The 19,973-nt window shown below is 45.0% G+C and overlaps 1 protein-coding gene across 2 annotated transcripts in view; it reads right to left on the bottom strand.

Annotated features, from left to right (window-relative positions):
* Nucleotides 1–1,186: 1,186 nt before the first annotated feature.
* Nucleotides 1,187–19,973, bottom strand: part of NCSTN (nicastrin) — a 42,364-nt gene continuing 23,577 nt past the window's right edge. For both annotated transcript variants that reach the window (XM_069727389.1, XM_069727397.1), the window contains exons 8-17: nt 9,970–10,122; nt 9,687–9,791; nt 9,459–9,536; nt 9,180–9,349; nt 8,890–8,992; nt 7,101–7,193; nt 6,746–6,833; nt 6,266–6,432; nt 5,821–6,033; nt 1,187–2,127 (exon numbers count right to left, since the gene is read on the bottom strand). In XM_069727389.1, coding sequence (XP_069583490.1) covers nt 2,002–2,127; nt 5,821–6,033; nt 6,266–6,432; nt 6,746–6,833; nt 7,101–7,193; nt 8,890–8,992; nt 9,180–9,349; nt 9,459–9,536; nt 9,687–9,791; nt 9,970–10,122 — 1,296 coding nt within the window. In that variant the 3' untranslated portion in view covers nt 1,187–2,001. The remainder of the gene's footprint in view (nt 2,128–5,820; nt 6,034–6,265; nt 6,433–6,745; nt 6,834–7,100; nt 7,194–8,889; nt 8,993–9,179; nt 9,350–9,458; nt 9,537–9,686; nt 9,792–9,969; nt 10,123–19,973) is intronic.

Raw genomic sequence — 19,973 nt, 5'->3', positions numbered from 1 at the left:
CAGGGGAGGTTGTGTTTCGGTGAGGCCCAGGAAGGAAAGATTACGAGAGGTAAAGATGTCGTGAATCATGTGGAGTTTATTGCAGACAGAGCGGAAATTCCAGAGTGATCCAGAAAGAGGGAGCAGGGTGGTGGGTGTAAAGGGCACAGATTTGAGGTGGGCAAGATTTCGGGTGTTTATGTTGGGTTAGGAGCGATAGAAGGGAGGTTTGAGCTGTGGGGGTCCAGGATTGAGAGCTAGGTCTCCAGCAGTGAGGAGAAGCAGAGAGAGACAGAGCAGGTGGGAAAAGGAGAGTGGGTGCCTTGTTTTGTGTTTTATTAGGAGAAATCTGAGGTTGAGGAGCAGGTCAGCGGAGGTCAGGTGGGGAGGCAGGAGAGATTATTACTTGGTTAGAGGGTGCTGGGGTTTGGGGATAGCGAAGGAGAGTGAGGAGTAATGGAGCCAAAACTGTTAGAGCGTATGTCAGCATGATGAGAGTAAGTGTGGTGGAAAGGGAAAGAAATTTAGTACATTTATTAACAGTGGTTAGTCATACCTTCTGTTTACTTCTGACAAATTTATGCTGTCATCCTTTTAGAGCCATCCTTATGGAGACAGACCACGGTCCAGACAGACATGTGTCTCTGAATTTATAACAAGCTAAGTGCACATGAAATAGGCCATGTGAGATCAGGAGGGAGGGGCAGCAGGGAGACTGATCATAGACACAGGAGGGGAGAAATTAGAAGTCAGAAGGGAAAATGCAAAAGGAAATAGTCATAATCAAATAGAAAGATAAAACCAACTGTGTGTTTGCATCAAAGAATTATGGTGGGAAAACATGCAGGAAGGAAAAAAAACAACAACAACACAGTAATAGCAGCCAGAGGACATACCAGGAATAGCAGACAGATACAGGGTGAGAAGGATCTACAATACAGTACTACTACAGTACTTTACACAGACACAGCGACATCTACTGGTTTACTTCAGTACTGCACTGTACTACAGTGCTTTTCATAGAAATGGCAACACCTAGTGGTTATAGTTCAGTACTACAGTACTTTGCATCAAAAAAGTGACACCTAGTGTTTATAGTTCAGCACTTTCAATAGGTTGCTGAAAACAGTGACACCTACAGGTCAAAGTGTAGTACTGTAGTTCTTTTGACTTGTCCCGTTAGATAGTTTAAAGATTTAACATAGAATCATTTTTAGTCATTTTATTATTACATACTAGGAAAGGTGAACGACATAAGAAAAAAAAAACCCAAAAAAAACAACAATAAAAGATGGCAGATGTTGTTCATTCTATCGCCATGGCAACAAGTAATCTACGGTTGGTGGAATATTGCTTTGAATTTCATGAAAATTCCAAGGGAAAAATCTGAAAACATAAGCTTTAACCACAGCATTTGAGATGAGGACAGATATAGGGCGTGCGATTGATGCCGTCTATATCGCCAGCGCGTGTCTGTATTGCTACAGTTGTCAGGGAACACTGACTAACTACCAACCAGCCTTTCTCCTTGGGTTGACATCCACCACACCCCCGCAGTCTTTCCATTCATTTGTTGGCAGCACACCTCTATTAGGTAGTCATTGAAATGGTCAGTAGGCAGCACATTCACTGCCAAGCAGTCTGGTTTGGGGTCTGAATTGGGCGACAGTCAGGATCAGCATTGGGCCCTCCTCATATGTTATAGTCTGGCGTCTATTTTGGGAGAGAGAAGTGGATTAACCGTTTGTAGGCCACCCAGTAAAGCAGGTAAAGACAGAGGACGCATTTGGTCCTGGATCCAGAGTCTCCATCTTGGAAACTTTTTGCCATCATGTTGCACTTTTTCCTGTAGGTGGGAACAGGAGTTTTCATTTTTGTCATGGTCGCTGCTTGAATTAAAGAAAAAAAAAATCAAAGTCCTTTCCAGTGTGGATCCATTGTTAAAGCAGCAAGGGTGTTCCCACCTAACCAGTACAAACAGTAGCAATCACAGTCCTCCATCCAGCAGGAGGCGGTAAGTCTCTAGTAGGTCACTGACCCGCTGCTGTCTTGTGCACTTGTGAACAGTATGTCTGCCTTGGAGTTTATGAAGTAGGTAGCGCCGAAAGACAAAAGGAGGACGGCGATGCCCACGATCAGAGTTATCACCTGTGAGCAAAGAGAAAAGTGAGTGAGCAAAGAGGCGAGAGCGGTCAGTATTACATCACGTGCATGTAATGAAGGGGTGGGGGTCCGTGGACCCCAATAGTTTCACTGGACACCAACCATTCTCAGCACTTAAGCCCATATGGGTGCAAGTGTATAGACTCCGGAACCAGTGGTTCACCCCCCTAGGTGCCACAGTCCATCTCTGTCAGCAGAACCTAAGCGGTTAATTTCCCCTCAATGTGACTACGCAGGCGCCGACTGTGCCGTCATGGCAGAAGTCACAGCTATGGTGACAGTGTAATGCAATGTTGATGTGTAGTGCAATCACAAACTAAAACCTTCTGGTGGGAGAATGGGGTGTGTAAAACAATAAATCAATAAAATAGTTAAAAGACAAAAAAAAAAAAAAATTGGAATGTTTAAAATCATTTTTTTTCCCATGCCGGAAAATAAAAATTGGCAAGAATATTTGTTATAGTGACGTCCGGGAAAGTCTGATCATTTAAAATAATAAAAAGAAAATTTGACTTTTTTAGGTCACTGTGTCCTCCAAATATAAGTACCGTATATACTCGAGTATAAGCTGAGATTTTCAGCCCACTTTTTTGGGCTGAAAGTCCCCCTCTCGGCTTATACTCGAGTCATACCCGGGGGTCGGCAGGGGAGGGGGAGCGGGGGCTGTGAAATTATACTTACCTGCTCCTGGCGCGGTCCCTGCAGGTCCCTGGCATCCCCGGCAGCAGCAGATTCTTCCTGTACGGAGCGGTGACATGGTACCGCTCATTACAGTAATGAATATGCGGCTCTACCTCCCATAGGGGTGGAGCCACATATTCATTACTGTAATGAGCGGTAACAGTGACCGCTCAGTACAGGATGAAGCTGTGGCGTCGGGGAAGCAGGGACCGCGCCAGGACCAGGTGAGTATAACGGGGAGAGGAGCGCTGCACTGCGCTGCGCGATAGTCACCTGCTCCTCATTCCGGGCGTCGCTCTGGTCTTCAGCTGTGACACTCAGGTCAGAGGGCGCGGTGACTTGGTTAGTGCGCACCCTCGGCTGAACGTCAGTGCAGAAGACAGCCGCAAAGGAAGAAGGAGCAGGTAACTATTGAAAGTGCCGGGGGGCCTGAGCGACGGAGAGGTGAGTATGGGATTTTTTTTTTTTATCGCAGCAAATGGGGCAAGTGTCTGTATGGAGCATCTATGGGGCCATAACGTTTGTGCAGCACTATATGGGGCCATAACGTTTGTGCAGCACTATATGGGGCCATAACGTTTGTGCAGCACTATATGGGGCCATAACGTTTTTGCAGCACTATATGGAGCCATAACGTTTGTGCAACACTATATGGGGCCATAACATTTGTGCAGCACTATATGGGGCCATAACATTTGTGCAGCACTATATGGGGCCATAACATTTGTGCAGCACTATATGGGGCCATAACATTTGTGCAGCACTATATGGGGCCATAACATTTGTGCAGCACTATATGGGGCCATAACATTTGTGCAGCACTATATGGGGCCATAACATTTGTGCAGCACTATATGGGGCCATAACGTTTGTACAGCACTATATGGGGCCATAACATTTGTGCAGCACTATATGGGGCCATAACATTTGTGCAGCACTATATGGGGCCATAACATTTGTGCAGCACTATTTAGGGCCATAACGTTTTTTCAGCACTATATGGGGCCATAACATTTGTGCAGCAATATAAGGGGCCATAACGTTTGTGCAGCAATATAAGGGGCCATAACGTTTGTGCAGCACTATATGGAGCCATAACGTTTGTGCAGCACTATATGGGGCCATAACGTTTGTGCAGCACTGTATGGGGCCATAACATTTGTGCAGCACTGTATGGGGCCATAACGTTTGTGCAGCACTATATGGGGCCATAACATTTGTGCAGCAATATATGGGGCCATAACGTTTGTGCAGCACTATATGGGGCCATAACGTTTGTGCAGCAATATATGGGGCCATAACGTTTGTGCAGCACTGTATGGGGCCATAACATTTGTGCAGCACTGTATGGGGCCATAACGTTTATGCAGCACTATATGGGGCCATAACATTTGTGCAGCAATATATGGGGCCATAACATTTGTGCAGCACTATATGGGGCCATAACATTTGTGCAGCACTATATGGGGCCATAACATTTGTGCAGCACTATATGGTGCCATAACGTTTTTGCAGCACTATATGGAGCCATAACGTTTGTGCAGCACTATATGGGGCCATAACATTTGTGCAGCAATATAAGGGGCCATAACGTTTGTGCAGCACTATATGGAGCCATAACGTTTGTGCAGCACTATATGGGGCCATAACATTTGTGCAGCACTATATGGGGCCATAACATTTGTGCAGCACTATATGGGGCCATAACATTTGTGCAGCACTATATGGGGCCATAACATTTGTGCAGCACTATATGGGGCCATAACATTTGTGCAGCACTATATGGGGCCATAACATTTGTGCAGCACTATATGGGGCCATAACATTTGTGCAGCACTATATGGGGCCATAACATTTGTGCAGCACTATATGGGGCCATAACATTTTTGCAGCACTATATGGGGCCATAACGTTTGTGCAGCAATATAAGGGGCCATAACGTTTGTGCAGCACTATATGGGGCCATAACATTTGTGCAGCACTGTATGGGGCCATAACGTTTGTGCAGCACTATATGGGGCAAGTGTCTGTATGGGGCCATAATTAACGTTTGTGGAGCATTACGGTATATGGGGCAAGTGTCTGTATGGAGCATCTTATGGGGCCATAATAACTTTTGTGCAGCATTATATTGGGCATATGTGTCTATGGAGCATCTTATGGGGCCATTATTAACCTTTATGCAGGATTATATGGGGCATATTTTAATATGGAGCATCTTATGGGGCCCATCATGAACTGTATGGAGCATTATATGGGGCTCCTGATTCAATATGAATATTCAAAAACAACCTACTGATGTCTCAATTAATTTTACTTTTATTGGTATCCATTTTTACTTTTGACATTTACCGGTAGCTGCTGCATTTCCCACCCTAGGCTTATACTCGAGTCATTAAGTTTTCCCAGTTTTTTGTGGCAAAATTAGGGGGGGGTCGGCTTATACTCGAGTATATACGGTATGAGGAGCTACAAAAAAAAAAAAAAATTGAGAAAAATAATAATAAAAAAAATATAAGTTTGGATATACCCCAAAAACGGAATAAAAACTACAGGTCACCATGAAAAAAAAAAGCCCTAACACGGGTTAATCAACAGAATAACAGAAGGAGGGGGTCTGAGAACATGGAAACATCAACGTTTTATAAAATGCCCCCCACTCCCCCAAAAAATGTAATAGCAAAACTATACAAGTGTCATGTTTACTGCACACTAGGCTCCATAGAAGAAGGAGGGGAAAAAAAAAAAAACACGGAATAAATTTGTTTTTCCACCATTTCATCACCACCCAGAATTATTTTTTTCCTGTTTTTTAGTACATTATATGATAAAGTGAATGGCATCAATCAAAACTAAAACTCGTCCTGCAAAAAATGAGCCCTCGCACAGCAATGTGGACGGGTAAACATAAAGGTTATGGCTCCATGCATGCAGACAGAGGAAAAATACAGTCCCCCAAGGTGTAGTAGACTGAGGCTCTTGCTTGGTGGCACCCACCTCCAGCTCGTGACTGGGCACAAGGAATATGCGGGCCCGGATCTCCTTCCAGCGGCTTTCCGTCCAGGTGGAGTAATTTGTGGAGTCCCACTCATTCAGCTCAAAGGCGGGAGACTCGGCCAGATAGCTATGAAGAGTTGTCCGCACACAGTACGGTGCCCGGGTTGTCGAGTTATCATTCAATGGACCCTGGACCCATAAATATTCATAAAGCTAAAGAGGAAATAATAAATAAATTAAATTGATAAAATCCTATATTTTAAGTTGGTGATGGAAACAGTCAGTAGGCAGGTCATCAGGAACCACAAGATAGAGGGCCTTTAGTTTTTCATACATTAGCTGATGAGATATTGTAACATACATCATAAATACAAAGCATGCTGGGCAATTTCAGCTCTGACTCTTGCCGAGTTGTGATTGCAGCTCTGCAGTGTTACAGACTTGCCTTAGGATCTGCAGCCTTGTCCGGGCTCTGACATTCCTCCTCGGTTTTATTCACCACTTGCCCCGTGAGATTGGCGAGAACAGAGATGAGGAAGCTGGTTGGTGGGTTTGGGGACTGGGTCCTCCCGATCGGAGAAGCCGTCACATAATACTGAAGAGGTTTTTCTCCTAGAAATACAATCAGCATCGGTGTTACACCACATTTTTTTTTTAAATGATTGGACGACATTTTCAGTTGTCCATGACTTAGTGGATGAAGGCTAGATGCCATGATGTCTCCTATCTGCATGGAGGATATTACATAGCAGCACTGAGTAGTGTAGCTGTGCATCCAGCTCTGAGGTCAAGTCAACACTTAAAAAAATGCTGCAGCAGGGACATGTGTATGGACAAGATGATTAACCATTATGACTAGTATCCTGCACATTTCACAAGCTTCGTCAGTGAGAGGATATCACTTGGAGAAGTGGACCAGCCTTACCCAGGTTTCCTTTCCAGTCAGACTTAATGATGGACTGAAACCAACTATTGTTAGACATCACCAGGAAGCCGTACAACATCCGAGTCACCTGAAACAAAACAGAAAAATATAAGCCCCGCTGTTTATTGTCACCTTCTCCAGTCACAACCAAAGCTGCCTGAAAAATTCTGTTGATTGTCCCCATAAAACAGAGATTTAGTTCCTCCATGTTGGCAAAGATATGACCAGGAAGCTCATCGTGGACTCTATAGCACTCATGTCATCTCTTACCGCAGGACACCAGCAGAAATCTGAAGGCAGCTTTGGAAGTGAACGAAGAATTAGAGTAGATGGATGTCAGACTGGAGCTTCTTACCGAAGTCACGTCTGCCTGGATGTCAGTGGTGTTATGACCTCCTGCCTGCTGGTACAGGGTCCTGGCCAGCAACGTGGCCACCTCCGAGAGGGACTGCAAAACGGAAAACATTTATAGTCAGAGCATATATGAAGGCACCACCAACACTTAGAGGGTGGGTGGGGGGCATCACTGAGTCCTAGCCGGGAGTCGGGGGAATAACTGTGACCCCAGGAAAGGGGGAGCCACTGAGACATACCTTTGAGTGGGAGGAATAACTATGATCCCAGGAAGGGCGGCCCCACTGAGACCTAGCCGGGAGTGGGAGGAATAACTGTGACCCCAGGAAAGGGGGCGCCACTGAGAGCTAGCCAGGAGTGGGGGGTGATAACTGTGACCCCAAGGAGGGGTGCCACTGAGATCTAGCCATAAGTGGGGGGAATAACTGTGACCCAAAAAAGAGTGGGAGCCGCTGAGACTTAGCCAGGAGTGGGAGGAATAACTGTGACCCCACGTAGGGGTACCACCAAGATCTATCCGGAGCAGAGGTAAATGGATATAAAGGGGCACCACTGAGAACTAATCAGGGAGATAGGATAGGTGGAGGAGCAACTGTGACTCTGGGACAAGGTGCAGATAAGACAGTCAGGGAAATAGGGGGAATGGGGACAGATGACTCCAGGAAAAGGGCACCGCCGAGACCAAGCCAATGGGGAGGAGGACTTTGACCCTACGAGGGGAGAGTGCCGTAGAGGCCTAGCCAGGGGGGAGAAGGACTCTGACCCTGAAAGGACACAGTGACGTAAACCTAGCCAGGGAAGAGGAGGACTCTGACCCTGGTAGGGCAGCTCGATGTAGAGACCTAGTCAGGGGGAGGCAGACTGATGCTAGGAAGGGACAGTGCTGTAGAGACCTAGACAGGGAGGAGGACTCCGACCCTGGGAGGTGAGAGCGCCGTAGAGACCTAGTCAGGGAGGAGGACAACTCTGATCCTAGGAGGGGAGAGCGCCATAGAGACCTAGTCAGTGGGGAAGAGGACTCTGACCCTGGGAGGAGAGAGTGATGTAGAGACCTAGCCAGGGAAGAGGACTCTGACCCTGGGAAGGCAGCGCACTGTGGAGACCTAGTCAGGGGGGAGGACTCTGACCCTAGGAGGGGAGAGGGCCATAGAGGCCTAGCCAGGGGGGAGGAGGACTGACCCTGGGAGGAGAGAGGGCCATAGAGACCTAGCCAGTGGGTAGGAGGACTCTGACCCTGGGAGGAGTGAGTGACGTAGAGACCTAGCCAGGGAAGAGGAGGACTCTGACCCTGGGAGGGCAGCACGCCGTAGAGACCTAGTTAGGGGGAGGCAGACTGACGTTGGGAGGGGAGAGCGTTGAAGAGGCCTAGTAGCGGGAAGGCAGGGATTTTGTGTTCCTGGGAAGGACCGTTGCTAACACCTAGTTGGGGAGTGCAAGGTGGTAGGATTGGGGCCGCCTAGTCATAGTCGAGGAAGGTGGGGAGTTAATTTCTGAGAAGTGAGAGCTACTCGGGGATGAGACGACTGACCTCAAGAATGAGGAGAGGGTGGGGTGGGAATGAAACCAGCTGCATTAAGGGTGTACCAAGTCCTAAGTGTGGGGCTTGAGTGAATGTGCCCCCCCCTCCTCCCGGAAGGAGGCACCCAGATCTAGTCTTGTAGAGGATCAGGGGAGGGGGAGGACCTTGGAGGACACCATAATTTATTCTGGGGTAGGAACATATTAAGAGGGTCTGGCCTGCGGTGTGTACGAGGACACACGTGGAGCCTCCTCCTGCTGTAGTGAGGTACCTGTGCAGCTTCCGTGATGTAGTTCAGAGCTTCCTCCTTGGAGAGTCCGCTGGGATAGTTCATGTTGATGCTGGCGGCTGTGTCGTACATACTGTTATAGTACCTATGGGGAGAGAGGACGGAGAGGAGCCATTGTCAGCTGTGACGTCTCGTACAGCTCCATGTTGCCCCCTGCTAGACAAAAATAGGTAACAGCCTGGAGTCATCTATGGTGGACGTGTGAAGGTCAGTGGCCATTTCTGCAAAGCTTCATCCAAGAAACCTACATATGGGGGCAGCGCTGGTCTTACTTGTTGCGGTATGCGCTTCTGTGGTCGGTCAGCACCACTCCTGGGATATCTCGGACTCTCAGGAACCGCTGGAAGGACGCTGGCGGAAGGGGCTGGGACTGGTCGGTTTCTTGCAGGGTAACATTGGTGTTAATGCTGGAATTTTTCAGGAATTGGATCAGCTGTTCCACCTGGATGAGGGATATATTTTACAATGAATGCTATTCCATTACCCCACATGTAGTTGAGCCAAATGGCAGCAGCAGGGCAGAAGCCAGCAGGCATCATCCGGGCGCCCACCTCAGTGTTCACAGACTTATTACTCCGAGAAATGGGGTCAGTGTGGATCCACAGAATAGAATCGTTCCTCAGCGCCACCTGGTAGACAAAGGCAGAAATGCAGATCAAAATGTAACCCAAAAAGCCTGCAGCGCTCCTGTCATACTGAGCACACCGACCAATCTAAAGAAGCAGTGCTGCAGTGTAAAGCATGAAGGACATACAGCAATGTACGGTTCTGTATATTACCTGACTGAGCTCCACAAAGGAGTGAATGTTGTTCAGCCGGATGGGAAATTTTCCTTTCTCCATATCGTACACCATCCGGGAACTGCCAATGTAATCAAACACTTCCTGAAAACATTAAAACATAACCTGAGATTATATGAACGTCTCTCCGACAGGGTAGAACTAAATATTCCAGCATGCCATGGAATAGCAACCGCCTGTACACAGTGCCCAAACGACAGTGTTCCAACTGGTGAATAGAATTCGAGAATTTCGGTGAAGAATGACATAGAAACCATCTTACCCCCTGGAAGAAGGCAAACATGATGTTCCTGGGCAATGACTGGGAGTCGGCCACTTTGTGGATTGCCTCTGCGGCTGCCAGCTGGGTCACCAGGGCGGACACCGTGCTCTCCGCCGAGGGTGCCAGGTTCCAGAAGAACGACCGTCCGTCCAGCTGGTGAAGAAGTCACAACACTTACGGAGATTTAATGTTTCAGGGGCTAATGAAATTCTGAGCGTTAGAGAAAAAAAGCTTTGTGCTAAGAGTTTCTGAGTCCTGGAATTGTTTTTATGGTTTTATAGATGGAGCCTTGCGAGGATTTTTTACTTATGCTTTTTTTTTTGCGTGGCGAGTTGTAGGTTTTTTAGTCCAAATTACATTTTAATCACATTTTAGTGAATGGGGTTTTTCCTTTCAGGAGAGTAATGAGACCAAATAAAATAAAAAATAAAGTTGTCAAATCGGGAGTTTTGTTCTTTTATACAAACAAATGCATAAATGTATTTAATGGTTTTGATATTTTACATACACAATTAAAAATGAAATAATCAAAAAATTATAATACGGTATATATTTTAAAAATAAATTCTAAGGACAGCGATGATAATGTCTGTAAAGCACTGCGGATGAGGCCATGTTCACACAATCCTTTTTTTAATGCGGAACCGCCGCGATATTTTGCCGCTGCGGGTCCGCAGCTGTTTTCCATGCAGGGTACATTACAATGTACCCTATGGAAAACAGGAACTGCTGTACCCACATTGCGGAAAATCCCGAAAAAAGCCGCGCTGAATAGCTGCGGTAAAAAAGAAGTACCATGTCACTTCTTTTTGCGGAACTGCAGCGGTTCTGCACCCATTGACCTCCATTGTGAGGTCAAACCCACAGTAAAACCCGCAGACGAAAAAAATATCTGCGGGTTTTCTGCGGTTTGTGGTGCAGAACCGCTGCAGCAGGAAGTGCGTGGGCGGAGTGTGGCTGTCCCCCCGTGCCCCAATCCCACCCCCCCATGCTCCGATGCCACCCCCCCGTGCTCCGACGCCCCCCCGTGCCCTAATCTCCCCCCCTTATACTTACCGAGCCTCCCGGTGTCCGGCCGGCCGTCTTCTCCCTGGGCGCCGCCATCTTCCAAAATGGCGGGCGCATGCGCAGTGCGCCCGCCGAATCTGCCGGCCGGCAGATTCGTTCCAGGCACATTTTGATCACTGTGATAACCTCACAGTGATCAAAATAAAAAAAAAGGTAAAATGCGCCCCCCCCCCCCTTTATCACCCCCATAGGTAGTAACAATAATAAAATAAAGAATTTTTTATTTTTTTTTCCCCCAACTACAGTTAGAACTAGGGTTAGGGGTAGGGTTAGGGGTAGGGTTAGGGGTAGGGTTAGGGTATTTTCAGCCATTTTAACCCTAAAAAAACTTCCTAGAAAACACACAGACTCTGCAGAGAAAACTGCATAAAAAACTGCACTAAAAAAAACGCACCAAAAAGCACCAAAAAACGCACCTGTGTTTTCTGCCAAGAGCTGCGGTTTTTAGTGCAGAAAAAACAGCAGGGAAATCAGGAACGTGTGAACATGGCCTTATGTTAGCACTATATAAAAATAAAGATTATTATTAATACACATATATAGTGGCATGTAAAAGTTTAGGCACCCCTGGCAAAATTACTATTATTGTGAACAGTTAAAGGCGTAAAAATTTGTTCATCTTTTACATTTTAAAAATTACAAAAAGGAAAATGGGCCAATGCATAAGTTTGTGCACCCTGCATAGTTAGTCCCTAGTAGCACCCCCTTTTGAGAGTATCACAGCTTGTAAACGCAGCCAGGCTAGAGTCTTTCAATTCTCATTTGAGGGATTTTCAATCATTCTTCCTTGAAAAATTCTTCCAGTTCTGTGAGATTCCTGGGTCGTCTTGCATCCTCTGCTATTTTGATGCCTAGCCACAAATTTGCATCGATGTTCAGATCAGGGGACTGTGAGGGCCATTGTAAATCCTTCAGTTTGCGCCATTTGAGGTCGTCTATTGTGGATTGTGATATGTGTTTAGGATCATTTTCCATTTGTAGAAGCCATCCTCTTCCTCTTTTCAACTTCAGCTTTTTTACAGATGGAGTTATGTTTGCATCAAGAATTTGTTATGATTTCATTTGAATCCATTCTTCCCTCTACCAATGAAATGTTCTTGTCATTGGCTGCAACACAGCCCCAAAGCATTATTAGTCCACCCTCAGGCTTAATGGTTGGTGAGATGTTCTTGCCCTAAAATTATGTGCCCTTTTTCTCCACACATACCTGTGATCAATGTGGCCAAACAGTTCCATTTTACCCTCATTGGTTAACAGTGTTATGGAAATATATATCATAGATCTCACTTGCGTATATACTCCTATATAATTATATATACTCATGTATACTCATATATCCACAGCTAATTTATACACTATGAACAATTGCCTAACCCCCTAAGCCCCGAGGGTGGTTTGCACGTTAATGACCGAGCCAATTTTTACAATTCTGACCACTGTCCCTTTATGAGGTTATAACTCTGGAACGCTTCAACAGATCCCAGTGATTCGGACATTGTTTTCTCGAGACATATTGTACTTCATGATAGTGGTAAAATTTCTTTGATATTACCTGCGTTTGTGAAAAAAACGGAAATTTGGCGAAAACTTTGAAAAATTCGCAATTTTCCAACTTTGAATTTTTATGCCCTTAAATCACAGAGATATGTCACACAAAATACTTAATAAGTAACATTTCCCACATGTCTACTTTACATCAGCACAATTTTGGAAACAACATTTTTTTTTAGTTAGGGAGTTATAAGGGTTAAAAGTTGACCAGCAATTTCTCATTTTTACAACACCATTTTTTTTTAGGGACCACATCACATTTGAAGTCAGTTTGAGGGGTCTATATGACAGAAAATACCCAAGTGTGACACCATTCTAAAAACTGCACCCCCCAAGGTGCTCAAAACCACATTCAAGAAGTTTATTAACCCTACTAGTGCTTCACAGGAATTTTTGGAATGTTTAAAAAAAAAAAAACCGAACATTTAACTTTTTTCACAAAAAATTACTTCAGCTCCAATTTGTTTTATTTTACCAAGGGTAACAGGAGAAAATGGACCCCAAAACTTGTTGTTCAATTTGTCCTGAGTACGCTGATTCCCCATATGTGGGGGGAACCACTGTTTGGGCGCATGGCAGAGCTTGGAAGAGAAGGAGCGCCGTTTGGCTTTTCAATGCAAAATTGACTGGAATTGAGATGGGACGCCATGTTGCGTTTGGAGAGCCCCTGATGTGCCTAAACAGTGGAAACCCCACACAAGTGACACCATTTTGGAAAGTAGACCCCCTAAGGAACTTATCTAGATGTGTTGTGAGAGCTTTGAACCCCCAAGTGTTTCACTACAGTTTATAACGCAGAGCTGTGAAATTTTAATTTTTTTTTCCCCCACAAAAATTAGTTTTTAGCCCTCAGTTTTGTATTTTCCAAAGGGTAACCGGAGAAATTGGACCCCAAAAGTTGTTGTCCAATTTGTCCTGAGTACGCTGATACCCCATTTGTGGGGGGGAACCACTGTTTGGGCGCATGGGAGAGCTTGGAAGGGAAGGAGCGCCATTTGGAATGCAGCCTTAGATGGATTGGTCTGCAGGCGTCACGTTGCGTTTGCAGAGCCCCTGATGTACCTAAACAGTGGAAACCCCCCAATTATAACTGAAACCCTAACCCAAACACACCCCTAACCCTTAATCCCAACCATAACCCTAACTTTAGCCCCAACCCTAGCCCTAACGGGAAAATGGAAATAAATACATTTTTTTAATTTTTTTTATTTTTCCCTAAGGGGGTGATGAAGGGGGGTTTGATTTACTTTTATAGCGGGTTTTTTAGCGGATTTTTATGATTGGCAGCCGTCACACACAAAGACGCTTTTAATTGCAAAAAAATTTTTTTTGCGTTACCACATTTCGAGAGCTATAATTTTTCCATATTTTGGTCAACAGAATCATCTTTTGTTTTGCGGGACGAATTGATGTTTTTGTTGGTAACATTTTCGGGCACGTGACTTTTTTTTTATCGCTTTTTATTCCGATTTTTGTGAGGCAGTATGACCAAAAATCAGCTATTCATGAATTTCTTTTGGGGGAGGCGTTTATACCGTTCCACGTTTGGTAAAATTGATAAAGCAGTTTTATTCTTCGGGTCAGTACGATTACAGCGATACCTCATTTATATCATTTTTTTATGTTTTGGTCCTTTTATACAAAAAAAACTTTTATAGAAAAAATAATTATTTTTGCATCGCTTTATTCTGAGGACTATAATTTCTTTTATTTTTTTGCTGATGATGCTGTATGGCAGCTCTTTATTTGCGGGACAAGATGATGTTTTCAGCGGTACCATTGTTATTTATATTCGTCTTTTTGATCGCGTGTTGTTCCACTTTTTGTTCGGCGGTATGTTAAAAAAGCGTTGTTTTTTGCCTCTTCTTTTTTACGGTGTTCACTGAAGGGATTAACTAGTGGGACAGTTTTATAGGTTGGGTCGTTACAGACAAGGTGATACTAAATATGTGTACTTTTATTGTTTGTTTTTTTATTTAGATAAAGAAATGTATTTATGGAAACAATATATATATTTTTTATTTATTTATTTTTTTTACACAACTAAATATATATATATTTTTTTTACTTTAGAACATGGCCCTGGGGGGGGCATCATTTTATAAGGTCAGATCGCTGATCTGACACTTTGCAGAGCACTGTGTCAGATTAGCGATCTTACATGCAGGGCTGCAGGATTACCAGCGCCTGCTCTGAGCAGGCGCTTTGTAATCCACCTCCCTACAGGACCCGGATGCAGCCTCACGGCCATTTTGGATCCGGGGGCTGCAGGGAGGAGACGCTCGGTACAAGGTGAGCACATCGCCTTGTACCGAGGGTTTCAGGGAAGCCCGCAGGGGGCCCCCTCCCTGCGCGATGCTTCCCTATGCCCCCGGAACGCTGCGATCATGTTTGATCGCAGCGTGCCGGGGGTTAATGTGCCGGGGTGGTCCGTGACCACTCCTGGCATATAGCTGACACTCGGCTGCGCTCCCCCAGTGAGTGCGGCCAATCGCTATGACGTACTATCCCGTTCCTGGGAATTAAGTCCCAGGTCACCTTGACGGGATAGTACGTCAAATGGGATTAAGGGGTTAATATGGCTGACAAACTGATATAAGCTAGACAGACTGTTTGGGGATTTCCAGCCATAAAGCGGAACAGCACCAGATGTACTAAATAGTGTTCAGATGTCTCAACTTTGCCATGGATGCAGACAGCTACATTTTAGTTGCTTAATCAGCATTCATATGTGCATTAATCACAATATTCCATATATATTTCGATAACCAATAACAGAGGAGCTTGACAATATGGAAATTAACTAACCACCCCCTTTCTATATGCAATTATAAAACCATGTATGTACAATAAATCATCAGTATTGGTGGAATGTTATTGTCACAATGATGTGCAGTCTCATTCTTGAGCGCTCAAAATACTCAGTCTAATTGGGAACGGCCGCAGCACACACAGGGATAGATTTATCCAAACCAAATTTCCATAACAGGACTTGTTTCTAAAATGCATCAGGCTAGTTTAGATGACACTGAATTTTATAATGGGACGCAGGAGAGGTTTTCTTCTGATTACTTCCATGAAGGCCATATTTGTGCATATGTCCTAAACAGTAGAACAATGTACCAAAACCCCAGAGTCTGCTAAATCTTTCTTAACCCCTTAATGACAGCCAATACATCTTTTAACTGACCTGAGATATAAGAGAATAGTATCCCCAACAGGTGACAATACAGTAGCTGTGAACTGTACACTATAGCTGACAACTTGCTGTATCAGGCATGATCAGTGTTGGCACCGTACATATCTGTTTAACCCCTTAGATGCTGCTGTCAATAGTGACTACATTATTATAAATGGTTAACAGAGTGTGGGGGCTTCCTCTTTATCCCAATTGCTGCCCTCAGATAATGATTGTGTGGTCCTGATGTTTGCGATGGCAATTCACGACCAAATAGTGGCCTAAAGGTACCTTCACACTGAGCAACTTTAGAACGATAACGATAGCGATCCGTGACGTTGCAGCGTCCTTGATAGCGTTATCGTTGTGTTTGACACGCAGCAGCGATCAGGATCCTGCTATGACATCGCTGGTCGGAGCTGAAAGTCTGGAACTTTATTTAGTCGCTGGATCACCCGCTGACATCGCTGAATCGGCGTGTGTGACGCCGATCCAGCGATGTGTTCACTTGTAACCAGGGTAAACATCGGGTTACTAAGCGCAGGGCCGAACTTAGTAATCCGATATTTACCCTGGTTACCATTGTAAATGTTAAAAAAAAACAAAAAAAAAAAAACCACTACATACTTACATTCCGGTGTCTGTCGCGTCCCCCGGCGTCAGCTTCCCTGCACTGTGTCAGTGCCGGCCGGCCGTAAAGCAGAGCACAGCGGTGACGTCACCGCTCTGCTTTCCGGCCGGCGCTTACACAGTGCAGGGAAGCTGATGCCGGGGGACGCAACAGACACCGGAATGTAAGTATGTAGTGTTTTTTTTTTACATTTACAATGGTAACCAGGGTAAACATCGGGTTACTAAGCGTGGCCCTGCGCTTAGTAACCCGATGTTTACCCTGGTTACCCGGGGACTTCGGCATCGTTGGTCGCTGGAGAGCTGTCTGTGTGACAGCTCTCCAGCGACCACACAACGACTAAACAGCGACGCTGCAGCGATCGGCATCGTTGTCTATATCGCTGCAGCGTCGCTTAATGTGACGGTACCTTTAGAGTCTGTCGGCTATTGTAACCTGTTCAGAAGTTACCGACATTTAGGTGGTAAAAATACACATTTTAATTTCTGTCATACCACTTTGCATTAATTCCTGTAAAGCACCTGAAGGGTTAATAAACTACCTGACAGCAGTTTTCAATATGTCAGGGGGTGCTGTTTTTAAAATGGTATCACGTTTGGGGGTTTCCCAATAAATGAGACCCCTAAAGTCAATTCAAACATGGATAGTACCCTAAAAAAATAAATGTTGTAAATTTCCTTGAAAAAATGAAAAATTGCTGCTACATTTTTAAACCTCCTAAAATGCTAACAAAATAAAATAACATTTTACAAATGGTCCTGATGTAAAGCAGACATGTGGGAAATGTTATTTATTAATGGTTTGCTGTGGTATGACCATCTGGATTAAAGGGATAATCATTCAAACTTTGAAAATTGCTAATTTTTTAACATTTTTCTCAAATGTTTGATATTTTTTATAAATAAACACAAAACATATTGACCTAAATTTACCATTATCATAAAATCACTGGGATTTGTTGAAGCGTTGCAGAGTTATTACCACATAAAGTGACACTGGTCAGATTTCAAAAATTTGGCTCCGTTACTAAGGGGTTAAGGTCTTTTGCAGTCAACTGGTGGTTTTGATTTGCCGCTCTAGCAATCTTAGAGCAGCTCTCACCGAAATTTAGAACCGAGAAAAGGGCAACTTGAAAACGCTTTGCTATCTTCTTAGGGTATGTGTCCACGTTCAGGATTGCATCAGGATTTGGTCAGGATTTTTCATCAGTATTTGTAGCCAAAACCAGGCGTGGAACAAATAGAGGAAAAGTATAATAGAAACATATGCACCACTTCTGTATTTATCACCCACTCCTGGTTTTGGCTTACAGATACTGACGTAAAATCCTGACCAAATCCTGATGCAATCCTGAACGTGGACACATACCCTTAAAACCTTCTCCTGCTTTGTGGGCCTCCACCATTTTCTTAGTGCTAGGCAGCGGCTTAGAAGAATCCATGGCTGCTGCTTTTTGGCACAAGGTTAGAGGAGGCTGGGTTTTTATAAAGCTGGGAAATTTGCATCACCTGGCATTTCCTAACGTTGATAGCCATAACCCTAACAGGCTAATTAAGGTCTGAAATCTTGGCCAAAGTTATCTGAGCACACAAATCTCCAAGCGTGCCCAAACTTTTGCATCAGTCCATTTTTCTTTTTGGAATTTTTAGAAAGTTAAAAATGAGTATATAGAATTTTTTTTGCCTAAAATACAAAGGAAATGAGTCATCTGCACCTTTAGGCCTTCATTCAATCTTCAACTTGCCCGACTATTCACAATAACAGTAATTTTGAGCAGAGGTGCCAAAACTTTTACATTCCACTGAATGTGTATAAAAAAATGTTTTAATCTATGTACTTTATTTGATATAGATATTAGAATAGATTAGAGAGATAGAGAGAGAGATAGAGAGAGAGAAAGATAGATAGAGAGAGAGAAACTAGAAAACCCCAAAGATCGACAGATCCTGAGCCGGTACAGACTGAGCACCCACAGCCTACTCATCGAATCCGGGTGGCACCGACAGAACTACAAGCCCCGAGAGAGCAGACTCTGCCAGCAGTGCCCCCAGGAGGCCGGGGAGGAGGAGGCCCACTTCCTGCTGAGGTGCCCCAAATACTCCACAGTGAGGGACACTCCCTTCACGAGACTGTCTGATCTCCTCCCAGGCTTCACCTCCAAGGAGGAGGAAGAGAAACTACCGATAATACTGGGGGAAGAGGAAAGTGCAGTGGCCGTAGCAGCGGAATATGTCAGTGCCTGCCACAGACTAAGAGGAGCCTGATATGTCATGGACTCCTGTATCCCAACACTGGACAAATCCCTATCCCCCGACTAAAGAGCCCGATATGTCATGGACTCCTATACCCCACCCTGGAAACATCCCCTATCCTCTAAAAGGAATTTGATATTCCCTGGACCTCTATATGCCCCCCTCCCCTGTATTTTTACCATATGCTTTGGCAATGCTAACATGTACTTAGTCCTGCCAATAAAGCTCATTTGAATTGAATTGATATAGAGATAGATATAGAGATAGCTAGATATAGAGAGAGATAGCTAGATATAGAGAGAGATAGCTAGATATAGAGAGAGATAGCTAGATATAGAGAGAGAGATACATACCGTATATACTCGAGTATAAGCCGAGATTTTCAGCCCACTTTTTTGGGCTGAAAATCCCCCTCTCGGCTTATACTCGAGTCATATCCAGGGGTCGGCAGGTGAGGGGGAGCGGGAGCTGTGTAATTATACTTACCTACTCCCGGCGCGGCCCCTGCACGTCCCTGCTTCTTCCAGCGCTGCAGCTTCTTCTTGTACTGAGCGGTCACATGGTACCGCTCATTACAGTAATGAATATGCGGCTCCACCTCCCATAGAGGTGGAGCTGCATATACATTACTGTAATGAGCGGTAACGGTGACAGTTCACAACAGGAAGAAAATGCGGCGCCGGGGAACAGACCTGCAGCGATGGCACCAGGAGCAGGTAAGTATGATGGGGGGCAGTGCATGATACTCACCTGCTCCTCTTGCCACCGGCGGCGCCGCTGTGTCTTCCGCGTCCTATACAGTGACGCTCAGGTCAGAGGGCGTGGTGACGCGATTAGTGCGCGCCGCCCTCTTCCTGAATGTCGGTGCAGAGGATGGGAAGACACAGCGGCGGTCAGCGGTGGAACGGGAAAGGTGAGTATGTAATTTTTTTTTTTTTTTTAATCGCAGCAACAGCTTTTGGGCCAAATATCTGTATGAAGCATGTTATGTGGCCATGTGCAGCATTATATGGGGGCAAATGTCTGTATGGGACATCTTATCCGGCCATGTGCAGCATTATATGGGGGCAAATGTCTGTATGGGGCATCTTATCCGGCCATGTGCAGCATTATATGGGGGCAAATGTCTGTATGCGGCATCTTATCCGGCCATGTGCAGCATTATGGAGCCCATCATATCATATCTTGTGCAGCATCTTATGGAGCCCATCATGAACTGTATGGAGCATTATATGGGGCTCCTGATTCAATATGGATATTCAAAAACAACCTACTGATGTCTCAATTAATTTTACTTTTATTGGTATCTATTTTTATTTTTGAC

Source organism: Ranitomeya imitator, chromosome 1, assembly GCF_032444005.1.
Source record: "Ranitomeya imitator isolate aRanImi1 chromosome 1, aRanImi1.pri, whole genome shotgun sequence".
Lineage (NCBI taxonomy): Eukaryota > Metazoa > Chordata > Amphibia > Anura > Dendrobatidae > Ranitomeya > Ranitomeya imitator.
This window is presented reverse-complemented; position numbering and strand designations above follow the sequence as displayed.